We start from the raw sequence: 14,275 nt of genomic DNA, 5'->3' as shown, positions 1-14,275 counted from the left end.
GTGCTTTTTGGGAAAGCATTCAAGCTCATTCTGTAACGTTTCAACACTTCTAATCTGGCAGTTTTGCAAGGGAACAATGAGTTTAAGCACTTAAGGGTAATGTGGTGATTTGTTAATTTATTATCATAGTGACACTTCAATGCAAATGTGATGATGGCAAACCACAAATTAAAACAAAGCAAAAAAAAAAAAAAAAAAAAAAAAAAAAAAGACTGGAGAGCACAGTCTTGGTGAGTCATTGGAGGCATTTATCTGGATAACAAGTAGGCAGTTGTGCAATCTTTTTTTGCATTTATTGGTTGATTTGGGGATCAAATAGCAACAATGCCACAGGAAAATAATAATAATACCTCCATGGCAGTGCTGACCACCCGTTACATGTAGTAGAAGATTTCTCATTTAGCATGCTCAGTGGCCAGATTAAATTAAAATGATGATGTCATACAATGATGTCAATAGAGTCTTTGAGCAGACTGGCGGCTATATAAATTGTTTGGAGGGCCACATCCAGCCCACGGGCCCTCAGCTAGACAGCCCTGATGTATGTCATTATCCAAAGGAGAAGACTTATCAGCCCAAGTGGACACCAATAAACAAAAGACAAAGGTAATAAGAGAGAGAAATAAAGTGAGACAGACATGTGACATTCAATCTTTCAGAAAGCAATTATGCCAGTTTGTGAGAAAATGTCTACAGGAAGTACTGTAAGAAAAATTACAGCTAAAACATTGGTTCCATTCATTTGTAAATCCTTGATGAAAAAATGGCACAAGTTTAATTCTAGCCATTTTTCCTTCTTCTACAACACACAGACTTACAACTGAGCACTTTCATTCCTCTGCAAAACTTGACTAGTGACCTTTGCCCACTATAGAAAGTAACCAAAAAAAGCACAGCCCAAGGCATTTCAGTTATACCAAAGGAGCCTTTGAGTGAGCTACGGGCTGCTTTGTTACAATACATATTTTACATAGCTCTGCAGGATTCACATGTCATCTGGTTTTCTCCAGACAGACCGTGCCTTTATTTTGTAACTAAAATACAACAATATGCATGAGGAAAAAAGAAAAACAAAACACTGAACTCAACTATGTCTGATTTTTTTTTTCAATGGGAGCATAAGGGTATTAAAGGGTCAGTAACTTCACATATGACATTCAGATACATTCAAATATCTTTTACAGCAATCCAAAATATTTTTCTGAAGAGAATTTATGTATCCTTTGGCAATACAAACTAATAATCACCAATTTCAAACTTTAATAATCACCAATGTTACTGAAATGAAAGATCATGGAAGAAACTTTTTTGGTTTTACTGAGCAACAATTTGGAAATACCCCTGTTTTACTAAGCTAATGAAAAAAAATCAATACAGATTCTATTAAAATCAATATATTCAAATCTAAAGCTTGTCCACATAATGCAATTTTTACTTTCAAGCCTCACCACCAAAAACCTAAATAAAAGCATGGAATGTCTGATTTTCTGTACATCAGGCACATAAGTACATTTCTCATTTTCTATTACCCCTGTTCTATTACAAATGCTTCAAATCTGAGAAATGATTCAGCAAAGGCCATATCTGACATTTGCCCAACTACCATGGCACTGGGGTTGTATCCTCGGTTTGTTTTTCAGACAGCAGAGAAACACTGGTGCAGCCTGACCGTTAAATGAAATTTGCATCTTCAGTTTCAATGCATTTCTTTCTACTTCGTGTCTGAATGTAATAAAACATTTCAATGTATTTAAATATAGTATAGTGTACTGCGTAAGGCACGCAGGACATTCTGTTGCACACATGAAATTGGCTCCTTTTGAGTGACAAGATGACCTAAAATACATTCATATTCCTGACTGTGAAAATTGCCAAATTCAAAATTGTAAATTGTTTACATAATCACGTGAAAATGTCTGGAATTAAAGAGAATATTTTCATTAAAAGGCCCTACTTTCCAAATGTTTACTATTAAAAAGCAAAATCGCTTAGTTTTCCCTCAACTTGCTCCACGCCTGTAAAACAGGGTAATTTGTTTAAAGGAAAATAATTAGCTCTATAGAAACAAACCTAAATCTACAGCTTTTGCTATGTTTTAAAATAAGGAGCAGCTGATTATTGCTAAACATAGGGTTTATCTGTGTTGGCAACTTATTTCACTAGATTATCCTCTGCAAACAATGACTGGTGTGCCTCTAAACATGGCTGTCTGTAACATCAGATCCCTTCTGGGGGGAAAAAAAAAATATTGTTTCCCTAACCGAAGTGGGGTCTCTATTAGTCTTGCTCCAACAGCGGAGGTAACAATTTTCAGGTGAAAGATGCCCTTTAAGATTAATTTAGCACAGTGTTTCTTAATAGGACCAGATTAAGGATCACCAAAGAAATAAGTGTTTTAAAGTAATGAAAATACAATAGTAGTGTTTCTGAAGCAAGCAAGTTTTACCAGTGCAGAGCAACACTGCATTATAGTTTCATTACTTTAAAACACTTTAATTTTTTGATGTTACTGTTCCTTTAACAAGTTTCGTTTAGGGTTAATGTTGTATCGCATTGAAATATGTGACATTTTCTTCTATTTATATCGGTTTAGGTTGTAGATAAAAGTAATTTCAAGAGGAAGATAATGCTCATGCTAATGATCCATACCTAATAAAAAGCATGGTGATTCACTTTTGGGTCCTGGCACAAAGGTTAAAAACTTCTAATCTAGTGGTTATTAACTGCAACTGTACTTACCTGTAAACATTTTTGTCACTGTTCTACTTTGCTTGCGTGCTGAACAGATGAGAAGTAGCCATGGCGGAAAAAACTCATGGTGAGTTGCTAAAAGATCTGCTATTGTTCCAGATAAACCTGAGGGTCTGTGTTCTCCTTCAACAACGTTACAGCCTTCATCAACAGAGTCAACAACCATGAAAAGACTTTGAGCAGGGGCTTTCATGGCCAGAAGAGGTAGAAGAACACACCTGTGGAGGAAAAAGAGGCAGAACTTATTTTCTATCATGTTCACTTAAGCCATGTAATATAAGGGTAAGGGCCCATGCTAAGATTTGGGGAGATTTAGTCGCCCGGCGTTACCTCATGAGGAAACTTCGGGCGACTTAGGAAAACAAAGTGCTCAGTGCAGCAGGACGGCCCAAAGAAGAGGCGACTAAATTAACTAAACGTGTGCCCTTACCCCAATATATTATAAATCCTTAATAATCTCTCGGTTGTGTAGAAAATCAGTTGTCCATGAGGTAACAAAATTCGGTAAAATCAAACAAAGTGCACAAGGGGTGGTACAAAAGTGGTTTAAATATACACATCAAATGAATCTATGGGAAGCTCAAACTGAGACGAGTTTGCTTTAACAATCATAAAGATGCATCAAGAGACATGGTTATATCAAGGAGATGCCCACAATTTGACATGTTAAAAGACAAGTGGGGTTATGTAATATCAGGAGCAAATTCTGGTACATTTCTTATCACCTATAGCAACCAATCAGCAAGTAGCATTAACTGGTCATCTGTTTAAACGTAAGCATATTATTGGGTTACTGCTCTGCCTCCTGGGCAAACTCTGTGCCTATTAGTACAAAGGGGGGTTAGGGTCATTTATCAAGAATGGGCAAACTTGCACCTGGGCAGCAACCCATAGCAGCCACTGCATTGGCCTAGTGTCAGGCACATGTAGTAGATTTCGGCCGCACTGTGTGCCTGCACAGAGAGAATAACCAAGTGTAGCCACAGCCTAAATCTTTACGATAAAATACATGAAAGAGGGGCTTTGCCACTCAATTTGGAATCTCTTCTTTACCAGGTCATATTTGGTGTAAATCCCTGAGAGAGACCATATGCATGGACTACTGTGATTCTTTTACTTTACACCATATGCAAACTGCTGCCTAATGTTAGGGCCTCCGAAGATGTAAAGACAAAAAAAAAAAAAAAAAAGTTTCTGAAAAATGCAGGTCTAACTGGTTTCTTTACTTCAGCAATGCTAACCACAAGTATTTTTTTTTAAAATAAGCAGCAAGCATAAACTGTCAAGGCAGGTGTGCTAACCAGCCTTATTCACCGGATGTTCTAATGTATTTGCAGCAACAAAAACCATATGAAATAAGAAATAAATGGAGATGTTATAAAAGACACTATTTGCCCAGGTGTAGTTACCTATAACCCAATAAAATGTTTGCGTTCAAATAGGTGACCAGTAAATGCTAACTGCTGATTGGTTGCGGTTAGTGATGTGCGAGTTCACAAAAAGTCGATCCGCGCCTGAACCTAACCTTTCCCCCGGCCACCACATACACCCAACACTAACCCTGCATGTGTCCATATTTATAGACCTGCGCCCGGCCAGCTATGACGTCATAGAACCAGACGACCATGAGTCTATAAAAAACTCTCAATGGAGTTGGAAGCCGGCAAAGTAAGGTGAATGGGGCCGGCCCGCACATAACCAGTGGCTATGGATTACTGCACCTGCATACCTCCCAATCCCGATTTTGACAGCTCAACCTCCCGAATGTTACTGAAATGTCCTGGACTTTCTCTTTGATCATCTGCACTAAACAGCCAGAAAAAGTTTTTAAAACTTAAGTAGCTTTTGCAGAGAGCCCATAATACATGGCAGGTGCACTTATATATAATTTTGTAATAATTTTAGATAAGTAAAGAAGCAATTGTAACAATTTAAGTTAAGCAGGTCTCTTAGAGAAACTGTAACTTGCATCTTAAAAGGCAATTTACCTTTATTAGCAAAACTAATAACACATAAAAAACACAGAAATATGTTCAAACTTTCATAACCTGCCAAATTTTGTAAAATGCACATGGTAATTAAGGGGTGTGGCAACAAAATTATACAGGGCCCAAAAAATTCACCACACGGAGCGTGGCAAATCTTGGGCTGTATGCACCAGGGAAAAAATTGTACCTTTTATTACATAACCCCTAAAGATTACTAGACTGACAAAGTATTGGGGAACCAATAACCTAATTGTAGAAAACTGCTACACGTGTTCATAAAAGGTCTGTATTGAAGCAAAGTAAATCTATAACAACAATATAACAAAGCTATGCAATTTAGTGATTTGACTTTACCATCAATATATGGTTGTGCAAATTTTCGTACTTAAATCCAACTCATGATTTATACATCTGTCACCTCTGTTGATATCAGATGGACATAGCATTGCAGACACTTCACCAGAGGGGTTTGGGTCATGGGTAGGAAAAATGACGTCACTGGGGATAGGACAGGAGAGTGGAGTCACCATAGAGAGCCCTCCACCCACCAGAAGAGTACATTGTTGTCCCAAACTTGCCCAACCTGTAGGTTTTGGGAAAGCATGTGCACCACTAGTATAAACTAACCTATGGCTCATTGGTTAGCACGGATACATATAAGTGCTGGGATTCTGAATTCAGTCATGTATGAATGTTTTCTCGGATACCCTGGGCCAATGCTCCTATCAGCAGAAAACTGCCCCAGCTGATAAGGCTGATTAGTAGCAGCACAGAAACCAGTGCAATTAGCATCACAATTTAATAATCAGCCCTGTAGCATCAGCTTATATTACAGACAAACCTCATTCGCTGCTGGATAATTAGTGATGACCCCTAAGCTTATCTTCTCAACAGCTGCTCAGAGCCCACTGAGCATGTGAGTGTCACAGACACTTTCCAAGATGGTGACCCCTGTGGCAAGTTTGAAATCCTGGATCATTGCTGCTATTGACAAGCTGAAACTTTATGCTGGTGCAACAAGTTCATTATATAAAACATGGCATTTTTAACATTTAGTTCTCCTTTAAAGGTGAACCACCCCTTTAAGCTTTAGTTTATACAGTGATACTTAAGAGAAAATACATAAGAGATGTAAAATTCCATCAGCCAAGAGTCAGCCAGACCAAACTGACAAGGCCAGAACAGAACAGGATCCAACCATGTTGAATAAGCCTCAGTCAGTTGTGCTGGTGGTTATATTTAGTTCTGATCAGCATTTTGTCTGACATTAAAATTGGACTTGAAATTCACACATATGCTGATCACAAAATGTGAAAGCCATAATCAATCAATTAAGCTTGTGCAATGGTGACAGGTCATATTGTCTGTGATGACAGGCCATTGCATTAAAACAAATGCTGTACAGAATGGGTTGATTGCTCTTTCACCAGCTGAAAAATGGCAGTGCCTTCAACTATTGTCTGAATAGTTTATAAACATTTACTGTACAGCTGTCTGAAAAATCTATGGGTGGCTTACCACTGAGAGTGAAAGAGTTAGGCTAGGGTCACACGGTGGGACAAAATCAACAGGCTAATTTCCCCTTTATTGGAAACCATGCTCGGGAGTTTTAACCTTGAAAGCAGCAAGTAAGTTGCGCACAAAGCTTAGTCCCTGTGTAAAATGTATAATGAAGCGCTAGAATTCTTACTGAATCAGACGCAATTTGAGCGTAGGACTGGCCAGATATGGGATGACTTTGAGGTAGTTGGCCAGCTTGAATAAAAAAATAAATAAAATGACACCTAGCTCAAACACATCATCTAGCATGAGAAAACAAACAGACAATCTATTAAACCCAACTGTCTGGCAGTATCCCTTTATGTTGATCACCAAAAATGTAACATTTTGGGGGCAGGCCCCTTCATCAGACAATTAAGTACAGTACTATACCGGTATGGGACCTGTTATCCAGAATGTTCTGGACCTGGGGTTTTCCGGATAAGGTATCTTTCTGTAATTTGGATCTTCATACCTGAAGTCTACTAGAAAATCATGTAAACATTAAATAACCCCAATAGGCTGGTTTTGCTTCCAATAAGGATTAATTATATCTTAGTTGGGATCAAGTAAAAGCTACTGTTTTATTATTACAGCAAAAAAGGAAATCCGTTTTAAAAATTTGGATCATTTGATTATTATGGAGTCTATGGGAGATGGGCTTTCCATAATTCTGAGCTTTCTGGATAATGGGTTTCCAGACAACAGATCCCATACCTGTACTGCACCCAAGCTGCTCCAAGGGACACCCAAAAGCACAATAAAATGGCTGTAAGTGCCCTCAGCTTAGTTTAGTCCTGAATCCTTTCCCTGCCAGCAATATTGGTTATATGTCATCAGCAAGCAAGACATCAGATTGCCAACTACAAAGAATCTCCATTACCAGGTTTTAAACTAGGCTACCTGAAACTCTTAAAGCAATCGGTGGAAAATTCCTGGCACGGAATGGGTTAAAGGAAAGTAGTGCCGGTGGTCTAGGGTATACAGGTAACCATCTGGACCACAGGGCATCCCTCAGTATTTTTTTTTTTTTACTTTACTTTGAACATGGTACTCAAGCACCAGTTCAGAAGTGCAAATATAATACTTGTGAAGACATATTTCCAGACGTTATATCATCAATTAAATCAATTACAGTAGAATCCCCATTTTACATCCCGATATTTAGTTTTCCCTCATTTAACATTGTTGTTTTGTGGTCCCAACTATATATTATGCATAATACATTTCCCTGGATTTGAAAAATGTAAAATGGGGGTTCTACTGTATTTGTTTTCATTTTTACCTTACAGGAGTCTGATCGACACGAAGCACTGTGGCATATGTTGGTGCTATATATAAAAGATAAGATCTTTTGATTTTTTGCTATGGATACCTGCATGTGTAAATCAATCAGATGTAAAACTAGAACAATAATTTATGAATAAATGATGGGTGCTAAAGATTCTTAAATAGTGGCGCTTTATGAAACAATATTAGTAACATTATTATAATATAACCGTACTCATCGGGTAGTCCATAGAAAAAAACACTGTACCGGATTTCTGGGTACTGGGTTACTGAACAGTCTCTAAAGCAGTGATCCCCAACCAGTGGGTCATGAACAACGTGTTACTCACCAACCCCCTTGGATGTTGCTCCCAGTGTCCTCAAAGCAGGTGCTTATTTTTGAATTTCTGGCTTGGAGGCAAGTTTTTGTTGCATAAAAACCAGGTGTACTGCCAAACAGAACCTCCTGTAGGCTGCCAGTCCACATAGGGGCTTCCAAATCTCAGCCCTTATTTAGTGCCACCCAGGAACATTTTCATGCTTGTGTTGCTCCCCAACTGTTTTTTCCTCTGAATGTAGCTCATGGGTGAAAAAAAGTTGGGGGCGCCTGCTCTAAAAAAGGGTGTCCAAAAGGTAGATCGGGATCTACCAGTAGACCTTTAGTTGGTGGTCAGTAGATCTCAAGACACTGTCAACAGCTTGTCTAAATCACCCTCCTGCTTTATGCTTTTTATTCAGATATTTATTGTAACATAAGAAATAGTTATTTCTTAAATATAGTAATATAAATTCTATCATAAATCAATATATTTCAGTAATATTTCCCATGGAGCAGAGTGCTAACAATGCTTTTATGGATGTAGATCATAATGGGACATCATCACTAAAAGTAGACCCCACATTAGTAAAGTATGGGCGCTCCTGCTCTAAAGGCTACTCACCTACCTAGTCTAACTTACATACAGTATCTTGTGCTTTTAAGATGGACACTTATACCCTGACTTCAAAGGGTTCAGACTCTCCTTCAAGGGACAAAAAAACCAGACCAAGTCTGTCTCTCCACTCATGGTTGTCAGCCAATACTGCCTGCTAAGGGCCCGGACACACACTGCGGTTTTACAGCGTGGAAATGCGGCACGGTTTTTAAAAAGCCGACCACTGCGTAGATACACTAAGTGGTTTCAAGTTTAGACAATGGCACACTAGGTTAGCATAATTACGCGGCTATTGGCTTTTTAAAAAACCACGCATGTGTGTCCATGCCCTAAAGCAGCTACCAGAACACTAACAAGCAGGCATACATTTGATTTCCCTTTATCCTCTTTTCCAGCAAAAAATAAATCCAACAATTCCTGTCTGCCATCCCAGTGGTACAACATGGACACACTAACAAGGCTTACATTTGACACTACGGCTGGATAATCAAGTTAATTTTCACTATCCCTCCTTCAGCATCTGTTTCTCTTCATTCTCTCTTCATGCAGGAGTTGGGTGTCAGATATTCATTGACAGTTAGATCCAATAAATCTTATAGGGGGGCTCCTTTTGCCTAGAAGATGTATAAGAGCTCACTCTATTAAAATCACCAGAAATCATGTCTCTCTACATGCAGGATTTGTGCAAAAGGCAGTTATTTTGTTAGATTTTGTTTGTACTGGAATCAGTTATTTGAGTGAGCTCGAATTCATCTGCTAGGAAAAGAGAATATATCTGACACCCAACTGCTGGATGAAGACAGAATGAAGATAAACAGATGCTGAGAGAGGGATAGTGAAGATAAACTTGATTGTTTCAGAAACAATGCAGAATATCTAATTGATTGTACTTAAAAAGTTTCTTATTTCAATATGATGAAGATTATATTAAATTTTAATTTTCATGACCTTTTAGGGTTTCAGTTCAGCCAGGCACAAGGATTCGTCCGAATCTGAACCCTGCTGAAAAAGGCCAAAGCCTGGCCGAAGTGCGAACCAAATCCTGGATTCGGTGCATCCCTAATTTTGGCAGTTGAAGTTCTACTGCTTCCCTGAGAATCTGTGCACCATCCACTATGGAAGCAAGGGGACTTCAAATTCCAGAATTCCTCAAACTGACGGAGAGGGATGCATTACACTCTCAGCATAAATGATCTTGAGAAATAGCTTATTGGCGTTTTCACGGTTCCCTTCAGTCTGTGGAATCAGGTACATTTGTGTAAAAAAAAAAATTAAAAATCATACATTTATATTGTATACAAAATAAACATTTATCTAGCAGTTCAGATATTGTTTGTGTACCTTTTCTACATAGTCCTAACTGAATGAGATTATGATTATGTCAAAAAGAGGTGTATACAGTTAGGTCCATATATATTTGGACAGACAACTTTTTTTTTCAAATTTTGGTTCTGTCCATTACCACAATGAATTTTAAATGAAACAACTCAGATGCAGTTGAACTGCAGACTTTCAGCTTTAATTCAGTGAACAGCTCATGATCCAAAGCATACCACATCATCTCTTTCTATAAAACATGGAGGAGGCAGTGTCATGGCTTGGGCGTGCATGGCTGCCAGTGGCAATGGGACACTAGTGTTTATCTATGATGTGACACAGGACAGAAGCAGCTGAATAAATTCTGAGGTGTTCAGAGACACTGTCTGCTCAAATCCAGCTCAATCCAGTCAAACTGATTGGGAGACGTTTCATAATAAAGACGGACAATGACCTAAAACACAGCCAAAGCAACCCAGGAGTTTATTAAAGCAAAGAAGTGGAATATTCTTGAATGGCCAAGTCAGTCACCTGATCTGAACCCAATGGAGCATGCATTTCACTTGTTGGAGACTAAACTTCGGACAGAAACGCCCACAAACAAACAGCAACTGAAAACCGCTGCAGTAAAGGCCTGGCAGAGCATTAAAAAGGAGGAAACCCAGAATCTGGTGATGTCCATGAGTTCTAGACTTCAGGCTTGTCATTGGCAGCAAAGGGTTTTCAACCAAGTATTAGAAATGAACATTTTATTTTCAGTTTTTTAATTTGTCCAATTACTTTTGAGCCCCTGAAATGAAGTGATTGTGTAAAAAAAAAGGTTTTAGTTCCTCACATTCTTATGCAATCTTTTTGTTCAACCCACTGAATTAAAGCTGAAAGTCTGCAGTTCCACTGCATCTGAGTTGTTTCTTATAAAATTCATTGTGGTAATGTACAGATCCAAAATTAGAAGAAAAAAAAGTGGTCTCTGTCCAAATATTTATGGACCTAACTGTATTTTCCAAATCCTGTATGTTCAACAGAACTGAACCAAAAACATTAAAGCCAGATGAATTAAAGCTCTGGAAGTGTTACAATATCATTTATAAACAGTGGAAGTGTTTTCATTTTCATCAATGTTGCATATGCAAATTACTATTTGGTTTTGTATTCAGACAAATCTTTTTGGTCAATCTAAACTATGAATTTGCCACATCTTTAATAAATTGTTGCTATCATACTGCTGAACAGTTTTTAATCACTGGCTGCTCTGATGTTTTGTAACAGGTCAAACTCAAGTCTTCTTTATTGTAATTTCACTTCTTGTTTGCACTGTAATTAAGTTACATGTAATATGCATTTAGGGCCGTGCATATACAGTCTAAGAACCAATGTTTTAGTTAAGCTTTATAATATATATCAATGGGGCTAACAGACATTCAAAGTGAAAGTGGGATAAAAAAAAAGCTATCATCCTTTCTAAAAATAATGCAGACTCTTGAGAAAGAGTCACAAAAAGAAATCACAAAAATAGAACCGTTTTCCTACAGTCTGGTAACCCACAGCAACCAATAAGCAATTTACTTTGTTCTGCCTAGGCTAAAAAAAAAAAAAGAAAGTCAAACTGGTTATTATGGTCTTTTCACAGCTGAAAATGTGAACATTTGTATGTAAATGTCCAGCAGGTGTATGTATTGTGTATATGCACACATTACATGTTTGAATCTGCACTAACCAATTCTCAGGATGAAGAGCAGATGCACAGATCAGCAGCTGGTGAGACACCTGTAAGGACAGAGGGGCTTTATGCACTAGTACGCATGCCCATACCGCCCTCATTCACCTGCATAACATTGATCCTATTGGATGCCAAAAGGATTAATGATATGCAAAAAAGTGACAAAAAGAATGGGCATATGCAGTAAGGCTTAAAGGGGAACTATCACAAAAATGTAATCTAAGCTTCATCATACTGAAATAAGAAACTTTCTAAATACAATCAAATAACAATTCTCAAATAATCAAATTTATTTTCACTATCTCCCTCTCAGCATCTGTTGCTCTTCATTCTGGCTTCTTGCAGCAGCTGGGTGTTCATTTTTTGGATCTCATTGACAGTTAGATCCAATATATCTTATGGGGGGGGGGATAATTTAATTTATTTCTTAATTACGCTGTTTACACTGCAAATAATTTACTACCATTTAAAAAGTAATTCTTAACACAACAAGTGTATTTTTTTGGTTGTAATATTGGTGTGTAGGCAGCCATATCGGATCATTTTGCTTGGTCATGTGCTTTCAGAAAGAGCCAGTGCTAGGCACTATGGAATTTTCTGGCAGGTTATTGTTTCTCCAACGCAATGTAATGGAATGGGGTCGCAGTGGGACATGGCTTTTACTATTGAGTGCTGTTCTAATATATGACAGGGAGCTGTTATCTGATTACCTTCTCATTGTTCTGCTGATGGGCTGCTGGGGGGGAATGGGGGTGATATAAACTGAAGTTTATGAGAGCACAAGTCACATGACTGATGGCTGCTGGGAAACTGACAATTTGTCTACCCACATGTCAGATTTCAAAATTAAATATATAAAAAAAAATCAGTTTGCTCCTTTGAAAAACGGATTTCAGTACAGAAGTCTGCTGGAGCAGCATTACTAACTGATGCATTTTGAAAAAAACATGTTTTCCCATGATAGTATCCCTATATATCCCGATAAGTGGCTACTTTAATTACTAATTGCACTTTTCCAACCATTTTGGGAGGATTTTGTCAAAAAGTACATTTTTTTACATCATCTTCACCCCGGGCTAATTCTCAGATTCTAACTGGTTCAAAGGGAATGAATATTAAACCAAACCATTTGCTTCTTTCTGCATTATTGAACCTCTCATTGCATTTCATGTGTCTGCAAATGTTCTACAAAATAAATACCAATTAAGCTATCCCATGTTATATTCTACCAGGTTACCCAAAGTATTTAACTCAAATAAAATGGATGATTAACTTTAAAACTCTGTCTATAACTGGGTTTTTGATTTTTTTTTGTGATGCTCAAGTTAAATATGTAAATGTAGGAGGTGCATATTTCAAAGAATAAGGAAGGTTTAACATGTCTTTTTGAAAATTTCAAATAGTATACCTTTTAAAGGCCTCTGAAGGGTTCCGTTCACATTCTCCTGGCTGCAACAGGCTCTGAACAGAAGGGTCATTTAACTTGTCTTCATAATCTGGCATGAGTCCACCTTGACTGATCTGATCAACCAAACTCCTAATAAAGCTTCCAACGCACAGTGTGTCAGAGTCCTGCGCTCTGCAAAAATGATAAGCAAGAGCATGACGGTGTACTCCTCTCTGCAAACCTGCAGGTGAACTTGGCCACAGCAGCTCTGTACAAAGTGCTGTTTTTCCACTTCCAGGGCCCCCAACAAATAATAAACCCCATGCTGTGCCTTTTCCTGTACTGCCGCCATTGCTCCCAGAATTAGCCACAAGTGAATGTTTGTTGGCTGTGCTACTGCTGCAGTTTATTTTTTCCTGCAGGCAGTGCTGAAGTTTATGGAAAATCCATTCCCTGCAGTAGAAAGGTTTCCCTTGCAGTAAACTGGTCTGAGCCATGTTGGCTATAGGTTGCCAACTTGTGAACTCACAAGAAAATGATCTGAAACCAGTGAAACGTTGAAGCATAGGATGGTTTTAATTTCCAGTAGTGACATATTCTAAAAAAGAAGCGGATGTAGAATGCAGGGTCCATTTAATCCTTCTTGTACACGTCAATCTTTAGTTATTTTGAATAGGACTCTGAATGTTCTTCCCCATTTAACGATGACGAATGAAAGCGTACTCAAAAGAGAAATCTGTAGCTGAGATAGTGATATCTTGCCTGCATCCAATTGTAATGCTTTTCAGATGGCTAAAAAAGTCAAGCACTCTCATGACTGCATCTGGATTCCATATAACTGCATTCTTTCAGAACAAGCAGAGCACAGCACATCTGGAAAAACTAAAAAGGGATAGCCAAGTTAGTAAGCAACAAAGATGACATTATTTCAAATGACAATCACATACAAGAAGACACATTTAGTCTATCTTATGACATTTTTGCTGTTGTTCAACATGCGTGGCTGCCACATCTTGGTTGTGCAGTAAATACAATGACTATTTACAGAAAGGGAATGAACGTTGGCTGGAGTGCAGCCGCTATATCAGTTAAATACTTGCATTTGAATCATACAAATGTGTCAAAAAGATTTCAGCTGCAGGTTCAGACATAAAGTATATGTCTGTATATAAAGCCTTTTATTTACACTGGACCTTTAACCCTTTGCACCTACACAAGGAGGCACAATGACAAAAGTAAAGAGCTTATTGGTGTATAGGTATAGGATCTGTTATCAAGAATGCTTGGGACCTGGGGCTTTTGGATTAAGGGTCTTTCTGTTATTTGGATCGCCGTACCTTAAGGCTACTAAAAAAATCATTTAAACATG

The 14,275-nt window shown here is 38.1% G+C and overlaps 1 protein-coding gene across 3 annotated transcripts in view; it reads right to left on the bottom strand.

Annotated features, from left to right (window-relative positions):
- The window catches only part of ankrd50.L (ankyrin repeat domain 50 L homeolog), a 35,090-nt gene that overhangs the window by 17,806 nt on the left and 3,009 nt on the right, over window positions 1-14,275 (bottom strand). For all 3 annotated transcript variants that reach the window (XM_041589960.1, XM_018251157.2, XM_041589963.1), the window contains 2 exons: window positions 12,928-13,788; window positions 2,740-2,969 (listed from right to left, as the gene is read on the bottom strand). In XM_041589960.1, coding sequence (XP_041445894.1) covers window positions 2,740-2,969; window positions 12,928-13,472 — 775 coding nt within the window. In that variant the 5' untranslated portion in view covers window positions 13,473-13,788. The remainder of the gene's footprint in view (window positions 1-2,739; window positions 2,970-12,927; window positions 13,789-14,275) is intronic.

The sequence above is a fragment of the Xenopus laevis genome, chromosome 1L (assembly GCF_017654675.1).
Source record: "Xenopus laevis strain J_2021 chromosome 1L, Xenopus_laevis_v10.1, whole genome shotgun sequence".
Lineage (NCBI taxonomy): Eukaryota > Metazoa > Chordata > Amphibia > Anura > Pipidae > Xenopus > Xenopus laevis.
Note: the sequence above shows the minus strand (reverse complement) of the source record. Positions and strands in the feature narration are given on the sequence as shown.